Source organism: Temnothorax longispinosus, chromosome 6 (genome assembly GCF_030848805.1).
Source record: "Temnothorax longispinosus isolate EJ_2023e chromosome 6, Tlon_JGU_v1, whole genome shotgun sequence".
NCBI lineage: Eukaryota > Metazoa > Arthropoda > Insecta > Hymenoptera > Formicidae > Temnothorax > Temnothorax longispinosus.
The window spans coordinates 16965751-16985083 of NC_092363.1; the positions used below are offsets into that span (position 1 = coordinate 16965751).

The 19333-nt window shown below is 43.3% G+C and overlaps 3 protein-coding genes across 3 annotated transcripts; all 3 read left to right on the top strand.

The window, feature by feature from the left end:
• Positions 1–3536: 3536 nt before the first annotated feature.
• LOC139814672 (uncharacterized) lies at positions 3537–5265 on the top strand. Its single transcript, XM_071781108.1, has 2 exons — positions 3537–3611; positions 4127–5265. The coding sequence occupies exons 1-2, from the start codon at positions 3600–3602 to the stop codon at positions 4589–4591; spliced, it is 477 nt and encodes a 158-aa protein (XP_071637209.1). The 5' UTR covers positions 3537–3599; the 3' UTR covers positions 4592–5265.
• A 1170-nt stretch (positions 5266–6435) lies between these two features.
• Positions 6436–7627, top strand: LOC139815157 (uncharacterized). Its single transcript, XM_071781826.1, has 3 exons — positions 6436–6575; positions 6899–7096; positions 7403–7627. The coding sequence occupies exons 1-3, from the start codon at positions 6564–6566 to the stop codon at positions 7490–7492; spliced, it is 300 nt and encodes a 99-aa protein (XP_071637927.1). The 5' UTR covers positions 6436–6563; the 3' UTR covers positions 7493–7627.
• Positions 7628–8949: 1322 nt separating this feature from the next.
• On the top strand, positions 8950–18898 carry LOC139815108 (uncharacterized). Its single transcript, XM_071781760.1, has 8 exons — positions 8950–10272; positions 12632–12908; positions 13087–13257; positions 13560–14660; positions 15224–16003; positions 16279–16444; positions 16936–17293; positions 17863–18898. The coding sequence occupies exons 2-8, from the start codon at positions 12633–12635 to the stop codon at positions 18218–18220; spliced, it is 3210 nt and encodes a 1069-aa protein (XP_071637861.1). The 5' UTR covers positions 8950–10272; position 12632; the 3' UTR covers positions 18221–18898.
• Positions 18899–19333: the final 435 nt, after the last annotated feature.

Here is a 19333-nt window from a genome sequence, read left to right on the forward strand (position 1 = left end):
GAAAAAACTTTGTGAAAAAAAGTTATGCGTACAAGTTGTTGTGCATAAGTTTGTTAGAACAACGTATGCGTGTTTTGTGAAATATAAAACCGCCTGACCGTCGAGAGAAAGACCCGCGAGCAAGGCGACCCGGCTCGTAAATTGTTACAATTCATAAGCATTAAAATGGAGTAAAGTACAAAGAGGAAGAGAAGCGTTGCCTTCTAAACGACCAAAGTCAGGACAAACAACCTGGAAGCATCCTTTGCGCGAACAATTTTAACTCAGACCCCGTCGGTCTAACGCTTGACACGTATTTTAATTGTTTAAATATTGTTAACGAGGCGCATCTCGGATAAAATAAATTACAATGACAAGAAAGCAAAATTCGATAATAAAATTGTCCGTGCGTTCTCTAACTGACGTCATCAATTAAGCGACTGTTATTGTCACGTCTGCCTGTGCGTCAAGAATTAATCGAGGAAGTGACAAGCCGCTTTTAAACGTCGCTTTTAAACGTTGTTGCCCGAGGCGATTCGAGCTCGTATTTTGGGTCCGCCGGCCCGAAAGCTAATATGTATACATAAATCGCTTGATAATTACGCGTGATTGTTCCGGACGCGGCTATACTGTCGAGAGTTTGATGATCGATAGTCGAGGCTATGTCATTGAACCTCTCCATCCAGGCATCCATGTATGCGCAAACAAAGAGAGCCCGGAGATAAGGCCATCGATAATCACGGTCGCCCTTTCGAGTATTTCCCGTGTCCTTCTCGGAGAAACAAAACGATGATCGACAATTTCGTTCCCGTCGAGGCTACATCGCACACGAGGGTACGAAATACGACGCGGTGAAGGGCCCGCGCGTTAAGGCCACGAGCGATCAGGCAGTCCTTGGCAGTGCTCCTCCAACAAGTGGCCGGCGCAAAAAAAAATAAAAGAACGAGTAATCGCGATACGAGCCGACGAGTGACGTGAGGAAGGCAACAGGAATCTGTGGCCGGGACCGGGGACCGGGTGGCCAGTGAGAGGTGGGAGAGGTCAGTCCCGACGAATATAAGGGGTCCTAGACGCCGCGTTCAGACACCACTCGCTCTTCAGTGCTCTGCCGAAGTACGAAGCAACGAACCTCAGCTACCATGTACAAGAAGATCGTCGCTCTCTTCGCCCTGCTGGCTTGCGTCTCAGCTGCGCCCGGCTACCTGGCGGCGCCCGCCCTTCACGCGGCGCCGGTCGTCGCGGCGGCACCCGCGGTCGCGGTCGCCCACACCCTCCCGGTCGCCACCAGCTACGCCAACACCTACAAGGTGTCCGTGAAGAGCCCGCTCGTGGCCGCTCCGGTCGCCTACAGCGCCCCGGTTGCCTACAGCGCGCCGATCCTGAAGGCCGCGCCGGTCGTCGCCGCCGCTCCCGTCGTCGCCCATGCACCACTCGCCTACGCCGCCCATGCCCCCGTCCTCGCTCTTCATTAAAAGGAAGAACCACTCAACACAATTAACCACCTCTCGCCCGTCTCAGACTATCAACACGTCACGACAATGAAGAAAAATGTCCTTTGTCATCCATCCGGACGCGTGACGATTCATCAGAACGATCGACCGAATCGACTGAACCATCGATCAACCAGGCACCCTGACTGAACTTGTATCGGCCTGTCCGCACGGTCGAACGACCGATCGCTACGATTAATCAATAAAGTTGCCATTTCTGCCTTTAAATAAATGTGCTGTGTGTTCAGTTCTTATTGATACCTTTTCAGTTATACTCGAAACTTGCTATTTCGCAGCTTAACTTTATATTTCAGGTTTAATATCGTAGTCTCTGAGTTCTCTTTTACTGCTCGTACGTATTAGAACACCTTAGAATAGTTTCAGCGAATGATATAACATGTTATTGTCGAACTGATAGTGAGCGGTTATCGAATTCTACCTCATTGGGTCTTCACGGCGCCTAAAGGGCTAATTCTTCCGTATCACGTACCACCGGAAGCTTATCGAGGATCGCAGATTTTTCCTCGCACGATGCTAGAGAATTCGAGCTTTCTTCTCGCACGGGCGATCGGCAAACAACGTCGCGATCGCGGAGTGATCTCGCCTTATAATTTTATTTTTTATTTCAGCACGTAACGCGAGCGCCACGCCCGCATCGAGTACGTCCACCTACCTATCGGTTTACGTAAGGATTTTCGCAAAATAGGATTTGGAACGACTCGATGAAAACTGTTTACCGACTTGGCGATCAACGGTTGTTTGAGTTTCGGCTTTGGCCCCCCGCCGTTCACCGTCTAGGTCTAGGCATTCGCGAAGCGAAACTTTGCCGCGCGCCGTCGGGTCACGTATTGAATATATTTACAGGGAACATACAAACCCGCACTCGTGCACTTTTCACGAACCTAACTTGCTAAATTCTTTATGGGAGCTTTAAAAAAGTCCCCGTGAGAAGGAGAGGGGAGTTTGGCGAATTATTCAATATCGCACCTACGGTTTCGCGGAGGAAAACTGTAGACAGCGTCTGTACGTACGGGTGTTGCTGTATACGTATCGAACGTGTTAAATTAAAAAAAAAACTGAAGCATTCTATGTCAGAAAATATAAGATATAATTTTGTCCTGAAAATGGTATCTTTATGAATGTGGGTCTGGATTGAGGAGGAGAGACAAATATTTAGAAATTACTTTACAAAGGCTTATTTTATCTTAACAGAATCATAAGTTGTTTTTTTTTTAAGCAATTCACTGATGACTTAAGAAAAGTTGATTAATCTTACTTCGATTACTTTCATTTTTCAACTGCGACATTATCTTTTGTTGAAATCGCCGTCCTTAGTGCCATACACTCAAGTAAAAATTGATAAATGAGATCATTAAGATTAAGCGCGTTTTCGGCCGTGATTTTACGCTCGAGTGCTTTTTGTTACGTCCCTCCGAGGAGTACCGCTCCTCCTTGCTTTCATGGCGTGATGTGCTTATTGTTACCAGGAGGCGAGGAGTAAAAGTAAAGTCTCAAGATCGCGCGAAGCCTCTTTGTTCGATCGTCAAGTGTACCCCACAAGTTCACGGCGGTGACAAAAAGCTTAACGCGTTCAGAACCAACAGCCGACAAAAACGTAATCCATATATGTTTCATCACCCTCGATTTTTGTAACACCGCTAATCTGTTTCACAATTTTGATCTCGTGACCGATAATATTCATGTCTTAACCTTCGAGTTATTTCCGTTTAATATACATATTTAACTTTTAATTTATATTTATAAGTTCTACTTGTTGAACAAGAAAGTCCTTCAAAATGAAAAAGACGTTCTCCTAAAACAAAATTTTCAGAGTTCAAGGGAATACCTGTCGGCCCCTCCCGATGATCCTTAATATTTTACGCCAACAAGAAATACGTTCACAGGAATGTATTTTACACACGTACATATTTTCAAACAAGAACGTGCCTTCGGCGCATTGAATATTTCTCGACATATCCTATAGACTGGCAGGGCGTTGAATTCTTATTGCACGGACCTTGAAGGTCTCTCGAAGATCACGGAAACGCTCTCCTATATAAGCATGCGTAGATCCGCGTGCGTGCAGATCAGTCCCAGGTTCTGATCCAAAAGTACTGAAAACCTATCGTCATGTTTAGGCTGGTAAGATCGACGTTTCTTAACTTATAGCACTATTTAGCGACTAAAACGAAAAATCTATTCCCTCTGAATATCAAAATATCAAACAATTGGCAATTGTCGAAGCAATTAATTGAAAATAATGAAACACATATATGTACATATGTATATGTTTATTATATATATTAATTTATATACATATTTGTTTAATTATTTTTAATTAATTGCCCCAACGATTTCCAGATATAAATCGGATAACAAGTGCCAATTCGGATTGGATTTAACCGTTAATGCTCATTTACTCATTTTATTCATTATTATATATATAATAATGAATTTATATGAGCATTAACGGATTAAATCCAATCGAGCTGGCAATCATTATTCCGAGCACACTTTGACAACAGAACATCCAATTTCCCGATCTACTGAGAATGTAAAGACTGTTAGAGAGAGAAAATATCGACGCCGCCGGCGTCCTATTCTTCCCGAGATCATCCGGAGGTTTCATATCCGCGACAAACGTTCTCTTTTCGCAGGTGGTTATTTCCGTCTTGGCGAGCATCGCCACGGTGCAATGTGGAACCATTCTCACGCCCGTTGTCGGCAAGCTCGTTTCCGAGAAGGTGGTCGAGGCGCACGGCAGCAACGTGGTGCACCCATCGTCGCAGCTGGTGGCCGCGATTTCACCTGCAGGGCTGAGATACGCGGACGTCGCGCTGCTGCAGCAACCGGTCGCCGAGATCGTGCAGCCGGTGGCGAAGGCTTCCCTGGTCGCCGAGAAAACGATCGAGGCCCACGGACACCAAGTGATCCACGACGCGCGTCCGTTAATCGCGCTGGCGAAACCCCTGGCCGTCGAGTCGCACGTCGCGATACCTGCGATCACCGCTCGCGATGTAATACCGTACGCGACGCCGATCTATTATTCGCCGGCGTACCCTCATCAGCTAGTCGCCGAAAAGACCGTGTCCAGTTACGGGCATACCGTTCATCACGTGTAGTAATCACCGGGCGAAGTATCGAACATAGGAGGTAACTCTAAGGAGCACGCGTGGATTTACAGAACAATATCTACGAGTTTTCTCACGTGGAATATTGCGGGATTGTATTGATATTAAAATCAAATCACGAAATCGAACGCGATCTCAATTGACAATATTTCATTAAAACAAAATTAAATCTTTGAATGAAAAATATAAATTCTTCTATTTCGTATTAGCTTTATAAATTTAAAAAAGATCTACTGTCGATCTACATTGTGCTCGTTAGGGTTAAAGGATCATCTTTTATATCAGTTTTTACTCGCAGTCGGAAAACCACTATCGCTCACTCGAAATCATTCTCAGAATCAGCCATTTTCGCGGCGACATTGTTCTCATAGATCAAGAATTATCCCAAGTTCGAGAACCATGTCGTTCGCGTGACTCGACAAACGGGTCGAAACTGGCAGTCTTTGGCCTGGGAAAGAGGCCGGTCAATCATGTTTGTCAACATTTGTATATAAAAAAAAAAAACATTGTATTGGACGTACTCGATTCGATGTAAAAATTCCTCAATAAATTTTCATCACGCATTTTCATGTCTAGACGCATACATGTATATTTTAACATACTCGAAAAAGTGAGGTGGCATTCAAGTCATCCTGCAAAAGTTATTCCCTCCTGTATCCAAACTAATTGTTACCTATACAATATTGTTCTGCATTTTATTCAATATATTTTTATTTCTAATATTTCCTTGAGATTCGCATTCGCAAATTATGCAGCCCTGCATCGTCCCGTCAACAAGTTAGCAGCTCGATCAGTGATACGATATCTGTACCTCGATATAAATTGTCCGATGCGCGCGATTGCCTTCGAAGGTATATGCATGCTTGGATCTTCAAGGTCTCGGGTGAATGAACTGCGAGTATTGCTAATGGCTTCGGTATCCCTGGTTTATACGGTACGTCGTATGGCGTTGTAAAGCATCGGTCGGATCGCGCTTGTATATCCGAAGAGATGCGACGTAGCCGAGTCGCGCTGGCCTATCGAACCTTCTCTCTCGCGTCTCCCTTTCTTAAATCACGCCCGTCCCACACGGACACCGGGAATGTATACGTGCACATTCGCCGAAGAAAATACCGACAGGAGAATTGCAGCGAAAACGTACGTGCTGCGTCCAAGGGACGCGGATCGATAATTGAAAAATGTGAAGTCGAAGGGCTCTTGCGCCAGGATTGTTTCTCGAAATAGAAAGAAATAGAAATGGGAGGTAATGGAAGAAACGACGTTCCTCGGGACGAGACATTATTCTTATCGATGTAGTGCTCTGTCGTGCGCGTTTTACCGGCTGTATATATTTAACGAAACGTAATGCGAACGGAAAGAAATCTGTACTTTAATTTTTGTTAAGAGAATATTGTATTATACCTGTAAGATTTAGATTATTAAGTATTTTCCTGAATAATATAAACAGTATTCTTTCTGCCGCTGCAACTTACTCGTCGCAATATATATTTCTTTTATCCACAAAGATTCACATTAATCTTCCCTTATATCTTCTGCTTCAAAGCAATCACTTGAAAATGTAAAAAATTAGGTAGAAAGATTCTTGCAAAAAATTTAGCCTCGGGTATATTAATTATTTCTGAGTCCCATTAATTTAGTTCTCGTTTTCCATCTGTGTTATAAATGTGTCATAAATGTAACCATAAATTATAGTTAATATATAGGAGTAGAATGTAATGTAGACGTTAGTGCATCCTGATGCTAGGATGCATCGTCGTTGCAACTACAGGCTTTGCCCGTCCCTGAGACCAGGGAGGAATGCGGTGGTACGGCAGTTAGGAACTTTTGTAGTGCCGGACGGGTCTACTTTTTACGGTATCCCTCGAGACTTCTATAAGTACGAGGAGACCAGGCTGGCACGGGCACTTACACGAAGTATCGTACCCGAGTGCATCCGCGCAGAATATCCTTGCCCGAAGCCGTCATGCTGCGATTCGTAAGTACATAAACGCAAAGTGCTGCATCCGCGATTAATTTCAAACGGATTAAAAATCGTAGCAAACATTCGTAATCGTAATTTTCGCGCGATTATGCTCCATCGCGGTTTCCATTGTCTCCGAATTGTCGCAATTTCGGAAGTTGAACGCTCTCGTTCACCACCGCGAGGGCGAGTGCCTTCCCACGACGATATTTGCCTCACGTAGACTCATTTACTTCGCGCGGTTCAACGGTTACTTATATTCGCCGACGTGCCCCCGCGCCGAAGTTTTCCAATTTAAATAAGAAGCGAGCTTTTCCCTTCACGACGATTACTTGCAGATCCTGCTCGCCACTCTCGTCGGTCTGGCGTGGTCCGCGCCAGCGCCGGCACCCAAACCGCTCACCCTCATCTCCGAGCTGAAGACCCCGGCGTCAACCGCCAAGCTCACGCCGCTGGTCGCACCGATCGCGCCGATCGCCACCCCGGTGATCGCGCCGATTTCCCGTATCGCCTATGCCGCGCCTGTTCTCCCGCAGGTAAGAAAATCCAAGTGCCAGATCTTGGCGTTCGGAATTCGAGAATCGACTCACGCGTCTCGCAAAGACGTTCGATTTCCGAAAGTAGCTGAACTATCCACCCAACAAGGGGCGGGTCGCCGATAGCTTCAATTCAAGAATCGAGCGTTTGCGAGCTTACATTTAAAGAATCTTAGATTTTGCGGAATCTACGAAACACTTTTTCTTCTTTTCTTTTTTATATTTCAAGGCTTATCGTTTTCCGTGATCAAATTGTGTTGAAAAATCGAGATACGATTTTTTTATTTTGTTTCTGGTTATTACTAGGTATCACCGTACGCTTATTATTCTGCACCGATCGCGGAGATCCCGTCGAGTTACTCGATCGAGCAACATGGGTACCATATTACCTACTGACCGCAAAAATCATCAGACCGGTAGCCGTCGACCTCAGTAAAGCCCGTGTGGAAGTATATGCGTAGCAGCGCGCAGCTTGTCTCCTCATCGATAATCATCATCTGTCGTGTAACCTCATCCACGAAAAAAAAAAGAACTTGGTGAAAGTCGACGAGTTTTATTTTCTAAACCTTTATCCTCCGCCTCCGCCTTTTATTCCTCCGACAACTTCAAAGAAATTACGTAATCATAGCTGATCCTCTTTATCGTTCCTCCCTCGCACAGAATAGATTATCAAGAGCTTACTTCTCTCCTTTAAAAAATTCATATAATTTTGCGTTATAATATTAGATGCATTTTGGAGCGAATCTTAATACGCTCGAGCGCGAAATTATTGTCCGCACGTGAAGTTATTGTCCGCGTTATTCGCCGCATCTCATCTACTTATTTGCATTCCGGCGCAGAAAACGTAGAAGGATATCTATGGAATTGGGTCAAGACAATTCACGCGCGGTTTATTAACGCGGCGCGATCCGCGACACGCGAAATTCCCAGTGTTACGAAAGGCCGCGGAAAATCCCTGTTACGTAATGACGCAGTGCGTGGCCTGTGAAAGGAAATCGACAGCGTTTTGTGATCGCCGTTGTGATCACCGATACGTGACATGAAAGAAAAAGCAGAACGCTTTGAGGATCCCGGTCTGAATTTGAGTAATTCACCCTCTGGCAGCCGAAACGGTGAAAATTGAAAATTTTCACGTGAAAATTCTTCCAAAATTGCGGAATCGCATAACTTCCTCGCGGTGAGGAACTACGGGATTCAATCGGACGAAAAAACTCCCGCGAGACCCGAAATGGTAAAAAAAACGGAAAAGGTTCATTGACACGACGGCCCTTAGAATATACCCGCGAGTACTTTCTCCCGGATCTTGACCCGAGAGCCTAATTATTTACGGAATACAGCTAACTCTTGCGTTTAAGCAATCTAATAACAGCTTCTTTTTCTAATGCTACCTATAATAGTCGCGTTCTGATTGATGGGCGTAATACGATGATCGTTTTCTCGCAGCTAGACGGAGGCGTCGCTCGTCGAAGCACGTCTCTTCACTTTCTATCGCGATCGAGAGTGAAAATCACTATTTTATATCGAGCCCAATGATCCAAGAAGTCAAGGTCGATGCACCTCGTGACCGTGAGAAGAAAGTACCCGTATCGGTACATTTTCTCGGTTGTAACGGTTTTATTTCGGGAGATGGCGGCATGAGAGACTGGGCGAAGACTCTTCTTGCACAATTGCGGACAACACGATTCTACTACTACGAATTCGACTAGAGGAATTGATATTAAAATTAATGTCATGACGCGGATCACCGTGAAAACAATTTAGGCTAAGGACTGTGAATTTATAGATCGTCTTCGGAGTATACGGTTGCAACACCAACATCAAAGTTTCCTCTAATCGAATCCTAGATAAATTTATTATCTACGTGCGAGGTAACCTCGGCGTGACGACCCGGTAATTTTTACGCAATCTTATTGACGAAAACCTCAAAATGACGTAAAGGATATAATTATGTAAAGCATAATTCATTCATCAAATAATAAATTAAATGGCAGACAACGGTTCTACATTTGTAGTATTTGTACATGTTCCTGTCTCTTGCATAACGTCAGATATACCAGAAAAACCCATTCGGTGTTCTCCAGGAACTGTGTGGCAAACTAATTTCACGAAAGACCATGCGAGTCGACCTCTTCGTGCTTGATGGGATTTCACACTCGCGGTCGCTTCTTTGTTTTCGAAGAAAGCAACTTAAATTAAATTCGTATATAGAGAATATTGGAACTTTAATGCTTTTAATTGTTTTATTTTTAATTATAGCGCGAAGGTAGCGCGCTATATAATGATTAAAAATATCCTCACTCGATTCTTGTTATATATTTTGCTATTATAAACATTAAAAGGTTTTTAATACAATGAATCGTCGTAATCAGCCGTGAAGCAATCAAGTATTAATTTGTCTAACAATAAGTCTAAATAATTTAGTGCGCCAGACCTTGTTACCAAGAATTAATGAAAATTTTTAATCAAATACTGCAAATGTTGAATTAAGATATGTGTTTAACAGAAATCATATTAAATATACCATTGTTATTCTTTCACAGTGCAGGATTAATGGATTATTCAGTGTAAATTTCTCCCGAAGCCGGTATTTAAATTTCAATTGTACCGTATTGAAGTTCACTGTATTCTTTGTTTCCGATAAAATAAATATTCCGAATGTTATCGAGAGAAAACAGCAAGTATAATGTAAAGTATATAATTTTCTATGTGTATATCCGATAAGTATATCGTTTCCCAATGTACGTGAAACGGAAAACAGGACGTCACTTAGTAAGTCCTGTAGTAAGAGCGTAAAAACGGCGTAGAAATGTGACGCCTTTTCATATTCATGCGACGAAGATGAGTCTGACACACTTGAGATACGTTGTTCGAGTTACACACCTTTTTTAGATTAGCTTTGTTTTTACGGTCTGCCAGAAGAAGCGTCACGAAGACGGATGTCCGCCTGTCGTCGAATGACTCACGGATCTACCCCACCGGTGGTTCACGCGACGGGCCCAGCATCCCCGAAAGGGACGGCTTGTATATAAGATTCGTGACGACTTCGGTAAAAGCACTAGACTGCGGCGTCGTGCAGGGAGAAAGTGTTCGGTTAGAGAGCGAGAGTCCGAGTATAAGACGCGGTCGCGGACCGAGAAAATCAGTTTATCGCGGGTGCATCTGGAGACAACGGTCAGGTATGTATTTTTTAAACAACTAACAATCAACAATTTTTTTATATTTTTTATCAAAAATATAAGAGATTGTTTTGTTGCTACAGTGGTGTAATTTTATTTTAAAAACATTTTAAATCTGTACGAAAATATAATTAACAATTGCAAAAGTATCTATATGTAATATTAGAGAAAAGATATTAATAAATAATAGAATTCACCGTGCGCGCCGAGTTCGAATTCTAAATTTGAACTTTTGTTAGCTATACAAAATGAATGAATGAATCAATTAACAGAGGCAAAATCGGGATATAACAGTGGAAGTAATTATGCAGATGATCCTTTCAGTAAATAGTCAAATATTTTCGAAATAGCGATGACGTGCTTTAAATTATAAACCAAATGTAAATCGCGAAAATGGATATGGAATCTCATGTTTAATTACAGAGTAAGTTGTTGTCTAATTCAGAAGTGTCTATTTTTCAGAAAAAAAAATATTTTTCGTCGATGCGCAGCGATCGTGGCAAGGAATGTTTTTATCGATTACCGATTGACCGAGACAACATAACATTTGCATACGCTCATCGCTATTTGTTTAATAATTGGAGAATTGAGATTTTTCCAATATATTTTTTAAACGCGCACAGACATTTCATAAAATGCAAAATACTTTATCGAAATTAGGAGTGAAAAGCGTTCGCCTACGTGTGTCGCTATATATCACGGAATATATATCTATAAAAACTTTCTCCTCTTTAAATACCGCCTTCGCATCGTCCCTATTCAGATTCCGCGGATTTGTCAAGCATATCTGACCCACTATTGTATGCTAAGGACGAGTTACCCTACATTCTGCTACGAAGAGGGAGCTATCGGTGATCAACTTTTATTTGACTTGGTTTTTTAAAGCAGGACTAATACGAAACTTTCAGACATTTTACTTGAAAATTTAAGTATTTCTTCTTCTTGCACTTTGTAGATTTTGTTTATATTTTTAAATGCGAGCCCCGAAAAATAAAAGAAGCGAATTCGACGATTTAACTTAGAGTAATAAAAATTCTAGATTTAGAATAGCCATAAAATTTTTAATGAGTCGAATGATGTAGGACGACTTAGTTGTTTTTCTATTGCCGGCCTACTTCGAGATAATTGATTTATCGTGAGAAGCGCGAGTCATTGGAGGATGCGGTTAAAGGGAATATATAAAGCCGGTCGCGTTACTCGCAACTTGGACATCATAAAGGAAGCCACGATACATGAATGTCATAAAGTGCCAATACGAATTCGCGGTATAATGAGATGTCAAGGCAAGTGGAAAGTAAAATATTGAAATTATTTGCACGTTCGCGACACGTAACCACTTTCACTGTCGTAGGCGGTAAATGAAATACGCGCCGTGACGTGTTATGTAGACTTTTGCCAAATGTAGCAACTCTAGTCTGAAGCTCGCATATTAATAATCGCTTTAAAAAATGCTCCATCGCAAACGTTAGATCGTATATGAAAACACTTCACCCAATTTGAAATTTAAATCATCCCGCCCGAGAGTGGACGTCATACCGCATTCGTTACGCAATTGCTTTCCCCCTGTTGACAAAGTGATTTCGGAAAGTGTAAAGTAAAATAATACGAGAAGATGTACTCGGCAAGAGACGTCACGTTATATGAACCGGCCAAACGACTTTCACCCAACTTCCTCTCGCTTTCGTTGGTCCCTTCTCAGTTTAATTACACGCCTGTATGCGTCTTCGTGCAAGACAACCTTAGTCCCCGGTACCGTTACCGGAAACCGGTATCTACACTTGGATGAGTAAGAATGTTACTCCGGTAAGCAATAAAGACTTTTTGCTTTCTCGAGCAATCAAAAGATACCGAGAGACTTTAGAGTAGAATTGAATGTATAATTATACTGACACTGAGGTCAAATACGTATCCACGATTTTGACCCGATTTCGGTTTGAAGTAGCTGTGTTCCGCAGTCGTCGCGAACAATGAAACGAACGGAGAAAGGCGAGATGCACTTTCACGTGGATCTACGCTCGGTACTCACGGAGAAATTGTCGAGAGATACTCGCGAGAGATCGATTGAAAAGAAAATCATCAGGCGCTTTGCGTCAAAGATTAAATTAAAATAATAAAGTGAAAACAGTAGAAAGAAAAGTAACGAAATAAAATAATTACATTACATTAAATTGAAATACATAACAGATAATGATATGATCGTGTATCAAAAAATAAATCTAATAATATATTAAATAGCAATTTGTTCAAAATGATGAATTATAATAAAATCATTAAAAGTAAAGTGTAATAAAAAAAAAACAAGATTATTTCTTGGTTAAGAAGATAGACATAAAACTAACCCTTTTGTTTTCTGTTACAGGATGAAGACGCAATTCATCCTGATAGCTTGCTTGGCAATAGCGAGGCAAATATTTGGTACTCAAGTGTACGAGACGCCGAGTGACTCTTCGGAACAACAATGGCAGCCGTGGAAAACCCAAGACTCGATCCAAGCGTCGAACGGAGAAGAAGACAAGTATCGTCCCGTCACGTTCGATGCCTCTGCATCGCAACAGAAAGAGTCGCAACAATCGTTTTATAACGCGAATATTCAATCGGGCGCCAGCGGAGTGGCCGATGTCGTTGGCAAGCAACCGGTACGGATTTTATCGTCATCACAAAATATTTAAACATTATAAATATAATTAAAATCAGAAATATATAAATTTTGATAAAGTAATATCTTATATATACATTGAGTTAAAAAACGAGAACTTTAAAGAAAATATAACAATTTATAGAGATTTATGAATATGTTTGTATATTCAATTATAGATTGATTCTGTGATCGACAATATTCTCGTGTCTAATCGGCAAGGTCGCAATCTCGAGGGGTACGATGAAGTCCATTCCGATCCTAACGTACAAAATGCTTTGCAGCTTGGTAATGATACGATCGCACGTACTTACATCAGGGACAAACTCTGCTCCCTTGGTTTGATGAACGTGAGTATAGTTTTATAGGCCAATTAATTTTCTTAATCAGTAGGGATATAATTAGCATTCTTTAATTCAATTTCTTTTCTGCTTTAGAAGTTTCAAAGTTATTTAGCTAACGTTCGCCAACTAATATTAAAAATATAATATTAAAATATGAGTATAATTAATGTTCCAAATTTCTTTCATTCTTCAATCAATTTACAAATATCATATTTATAAATTTTTGAAAGCTCAAAACCTATGTTTCACGTATTAAATAATAACGAGACTCACGTTTATAAAGACGATGCATTAATTATCTTATACAGTGCGAAGACATGGAAGGACGACGTCCTTACTATTCTCCTCACCGCGACATTCATCCGCTCGACGTTATCTACGCTCAACCGGTGACCATCAAGCCGGTAGGCCGTCCACTTCCAGCCATACCTGTAAAGCGGCCCTACGGTCCAGCGAAACCCGTGCCATTACCTCCGAGTTTCGGAGGTTCCCCGTTGGGGCCCAACATTTATCCTGGACTCGGACCGACGTTCGGTAGACCTCCGCCTAGCTTCGTCGGGCCCTATCCCGGATACAAAAAACCCGGCCTCCCTCCTCCGTTCGTCTCCAAACCCATATACGACCCAGGCGTCATCGAACCCGATTTCGAGGACAAGTTTATCGACAAGAAACAGGTGGTTTTGCATCAACCGAGTGCCTCGGGCGTTCAACAACACGTTCATCATCATTACCATCACGGAGAGGGTGCCGGCATCGCGCCCAACCCCGTAGTCGGGTCATCTCCCACGTTCGGTGGTCTCGGCAGTTATGGTTACGGAAACGGCGGTACTTACGGCGCCACGATCAACGATTTCGAGGATTACAAAAAAGCGTTCAAGATCAAAGCACCCGCGAGCAACAGCGGCCCGTCGATTTCCTCCTCGAAAGGCTATGCCAATCGTTATCCCACTTACGAGAAGCCGAACGGCAAACAGTTCGCTTCCGGTGGACAACTCGGCGGCAATAATCAGTTCCTCGGGAACGGTGGTTACGACGGCGATTATCCGTTCAATAACGGCGCTGACAGTAGTTTCGGTTCCACGTCTTACGAGGATTGCGTATGCGTGCCGTACGATCAATGCGCGACGATCAATCACGTGGGCCGCAAGGACGATCTCTACTTGGCTATCGATCCGCGCAATCTCGACAAGGACATCGAGGCTGAAACTGTCGAGGTGGTGATCACCGACGGAAACGGCACAATGAACGTCGTGAGAGTGCCCAAGGGAGTGAACGAGACCGAGCAGATCGAGCAGACGAAAAACGAACGAACGGAGGAAGAAGAGGCTGGGAAAGCGGAAGTTACGAAGCGAAACCGCAGGGATGTCAAGCACGTTACCAAGAAGGACGACAAGCAGGAGATACAAGAAGTAAGTTGACACGGGCTGTTTCTCTCGCTTTTCTTGCGAGTTTCGAGCGGACGATGCGACAATCGATGTATAAATTACCAAACTTTGATATTTAGAATTTAGAATTAAAAAATTAAAATTTAGATCAAAAATCAATCAATCAATTTACATTATTCGACGCATCGGAAGCTCAACTCGTATATTCAATTAAGTTATTGGACGTGCAATGCCAGAAAATGCATGCCACTTGCAGCACATATATGTAACGCTATTGTTTTAACGTATCGCTCAGTTTGACACGTTCATTCAGTCGGTTCGTCCTAGACCACGCAACCACGCAATTAAACGTCCGTACTAGAAAACGATAGATTAGAAGCCGTCGTAGCGGAGGACATCGGGATTCGTGCGATCTGGGTCGAACGAACGCCTCTAATAAAGCGCGAGCGAATACGACGGAAAAGCGACGGAAAGTCTCGGCTATAATCAACGTGCTAATCCTCCCGGAAAAAAAGTAATCGGGATGAAAAAGAGAGAGAGACAGACCTCGGTTCTCCACGTGAATTTGTTCGACTCTCTCGTTGCAGAGACTGACGGTAGGAACCGGCAATCTGGACACCTCGAAACTGAACGTGAGGCCGACTTGGGGCGTCAGTTTCGGCCTACCGCAGACCGGTGGTGTCGGTCCGATCGCGCCCCACCCTGGTAATCCCCTGGGGACCCCGGGGTACACGCCGGGCTACGGGCTAGTCGGCGGACAGGGCATAAATCTCGGCCCGGTCGCCGTGAATCCGCTCGTGGCGGTGCAGGTCACCAAAGACGAGTACGGCGAGAAGATTGTCAAACCTTACGTGAACCTTCACGTGACGCCCAATCCAGGACTTATTCACAAACTAGGCCACCTCCTGGCTTACAAGAAATACGGACTGTACGGCGGTCATTACGGCGGTCATTATGGCGGTCATCACGGCGGAAATTACGGCACTTACGCTCCTCATTATCACACGCATCACGAGAGACCGATCTATCATTACCCGTCGAGACCGCCGTTTTATCCGTCGCACGATGTTCACCATCACGAACCGATCTACCATAAGCCTCCCGGCGGATACTATCCCACCTACTACAAGGACGATAACGACGATTACGATGACTACGATTATTCGGATGATTATCGGGATGATTACTATAGAAACGTTCGCGCGGGAAACGCGTCGACGACGAAAGGTAGACAGTTCTCGTCGAAGGATTTACCGCAGGCTTCGCCGCAAGGACTGGCCGGCGACGAGCGACAGGGGAGCGGGAAGATTACCTTCTCGGACAGAAGGAGACGCGACACGAAGACGTTTAGCGAAACGGCGTCGGAGGTAAGGACACGGTCGGTTGGTCTGCTCGTTCCGCTGAACAGACTTAACCGTTGTAATAACGAGGTTGTAGAGCCGCTGTAAAGCGGCTGAGGCCGTCGGCGGATGACTCAGGACGACGATCACGGCGATACCGACTCCGCGAACTTACGAAACGCGGGACTGTCAAACTGAGCGGCGGTGTATAGCACAGATAGAAGTCGAGAACACGATAAGTAGAGAACTTGTCGCGGGTGCGTCGTGACGAGATCAACTGACCAATCTCTTTTTATCCGCAGAGACGATACGGACGTCCGCCGGCTTGCGGTGCTCATCACGTCTGCTGCCAGAAATCGCACATAATAGGGGCACGCCCGCGACCCGGTCAATGCGGAGTTAGGAACACGCAGGGCATCAATGGCCGTATCAAGACCCCGGTCTACGTCGACGGTGACTCTGAATTCGGTACGCGACTTCTAATGTAATTTACTGAATGGATAGCATTTCTGGAAAAGGAGCCAACTGTCAATAGTTTGAATTAGAGACATTTTAGAGAAAAATACCCGCGTCGAAAGACACAAAGAAGATATCTCTCTCTTTTGTTATAATTTCAAGAATAGCAAACGTTTATCTGATCGCAGTTTTATAAAGTTGATGTATGTTTAATGAAAACATTTAATGAAAAGGGGAATTAACGTTCAATGAAACGTTTCCGAATGTAGATCAGTCGTTGTTATCGTGAATTTAACATTACTATAATATTAAATTTAAAACATTAATTTCTCATATGTTTTAAATACTTAATATGTAATTTCATATATTGTAATTTTATTGCAGTTTGATATTATTTGAGATCTTTTTCACACATACGTAACAATTAATATCAAATTTTCAATATTTTATTACATATAAATGTTAAATCATATTATTATTCTATTAAATTTTTCCTAATTCAGGTGAATACCCGTGGCAAGTGGCTATTCTGAAGAAGGACACCACGGAAAGCGTCTACGTTTGCGGAGGTACCTTGATCTCGCCCCGACACATCATCACCGCCGCTCATTGCGTCAAGACCCACGCCGGTCGTGATCTTCGCGCACGATTAGGCGAATGGGACGTGAATCACGACGTCGAGTTCTATCCCTACATCGAGCGCGACATTGTGAGCGTCTTCGTGCACCCCGAGTTCTATGCCGGCACTCTTGCCAACGACATTGCCATTCTGAAGCTGGATCACGACGTCGATTTCGAAAAGAACCCTCACATCAGCGCCGCCTGTTTGCCGGATAAACACGATGACTTCACCGGAACAAGGTGCGTTTTCCATTTACAAAACGCGACGGACCGTCGCGAAGAAATTTATTTTAAAAATGTTTTAATATTACGAGAATTGCTTCTAAATTCAAAGTTAGTATATTTTGAGTCTGACGATGAGTCTTATAACTCTCTAGATTTGTTAGAGAAAAAATTGATTTCAATACAGTTGCAGTGACGGAAAATTTTCGTGGAAATTTCTAAAATGTTTCTCGATCCTGTATCTTTAGGATTATAATTATTAATAAACGTTATAGCATTATAACGTTTTTTTAAATATAATAATATCTCAAAGATTTTGTAAATTTTAAATTTTGTATAAACCTAGAAAGTATCACCAAACGTGGCAATACCATTAAATCAATTATCTCTTATTCTCCGTGAATTCACGGAAAAGAGCAGCAGATAATATTTCAAGGAAAATTGATATACATAAGTTACATGATTCCAATAAATGTTTAAAAAATTCCTATTATTAAAAGTCAAATAATTGTGACCGAAAACTCTTTCGGACTCTCGCTCGTAAACGCGGCTTTAATCGAAATCTGATGAATCGTAATGTATGGCAGATGCTGGACCACCGGATGGGGCAAGGACGCCTTCGGCGATTACGGCAAGTATCAGAACATCCTAAAGGAAGTGGACGTACCTGTCGTCAGCAACCACGTTTGCGAGCAGCAGATGAGGCGGACGCGGCTGGGACCTACCTTCAATCTCCATCCGGGCTTCATCTGCGCCGGCGGCGAGGAGGGCAAGGACGCCTGCAAGGGTGACGGCGGCGGCCCGATGGTCTGCGAGCGTCACGGCCACTGGCAGTTGACCGGCATCGTCTCCTGGGGCATCGGGTGCGGTCAGCCGAACGTGCCCGGCGTCTACGCTCGCGTCTCTCACTACCTCGACTGGATCCGTCAGATTGTGGATTACTAAAAGAAAAAATTCAGTTCCAAATCTTAATACGAAGAAAGAACTTGGCAAGGTCTCGTTTTTCGAAATCAACCGTTGTTTAAACAAAACAAAAATTGATAACGACGGCTCGCGATATTTATAATTTCGTAGATATAGAAAGAGGCATATTTATGTGTATTATATTTATACACTAAAATGGTTAATTTTTATTTGTATACGATATATTTTGTTAAGTGAGGCGAAGAGATATTCGTTTGATCATTCGTGTCTTATCTATATAGGTTCTCCTTTTTTTTATTTTTTAATTTAAAAATGCCTAACTTATTGTACATATTATATGTCTCTAGATCGTGCGATCTCGGCGCTATTTGCGCACCGAGGCTGACAATTTAATATACGGCAATACGCAATTCGCGAAGTGTGATTCGAGCGTTCGGATCGTCGAGTAATGCATTTTCTTTGCAACAGCTTATATATTATATTTATCGATTTAATAAATAACTTACACGTATACCTCTGTGTGTTCCACGACTGCTTCTCTGCTCCGTCGACGCATCCCGCGTAATTACGATCGACCGAGAACTCTCTCTCTCTCTCTCGTGCGCGCGCGCAACCTGCAATCGAATTTGTCGCAAAAATGAAATGTTTAAATACTGGGCGAAAGGAAAACGGGGAGCGACAAAAACGTGTTAAACGCGACAAGCAACATCTCGACGTTTTCTCAAAGCCGCTTTACATACCACGAGAAAGATTCTGCGCGAGAAAATACGCCAACGCGAACTTCGGCCATTTTGCAAGGGCTGGCGTCTCAAAGGATCGTACCCCAGGTAGCAATGAATGTCTAAAAGACATCATAAAGACATCTTTAAGATTTCTGGCATCTTAAAGACATCTTTATGATGTCTTTTAGACATTAATGCTACCTGGGACGCTTCCAAGCGGATTCTTGAAATTTTCGACCATGAGTGGACATCGCGACGATATGATGTACTATATACTTGTGCCTTCGCGGGACACCCGAGGGATCATATCGCCTCTCGGATGTCTCTGATACCGTTCAGGACATCTTTATCGCTCGGAAAATCATTCAACTTACCTCTCGCGACCGGAATCGCGTGCATCGTTCGCGACATC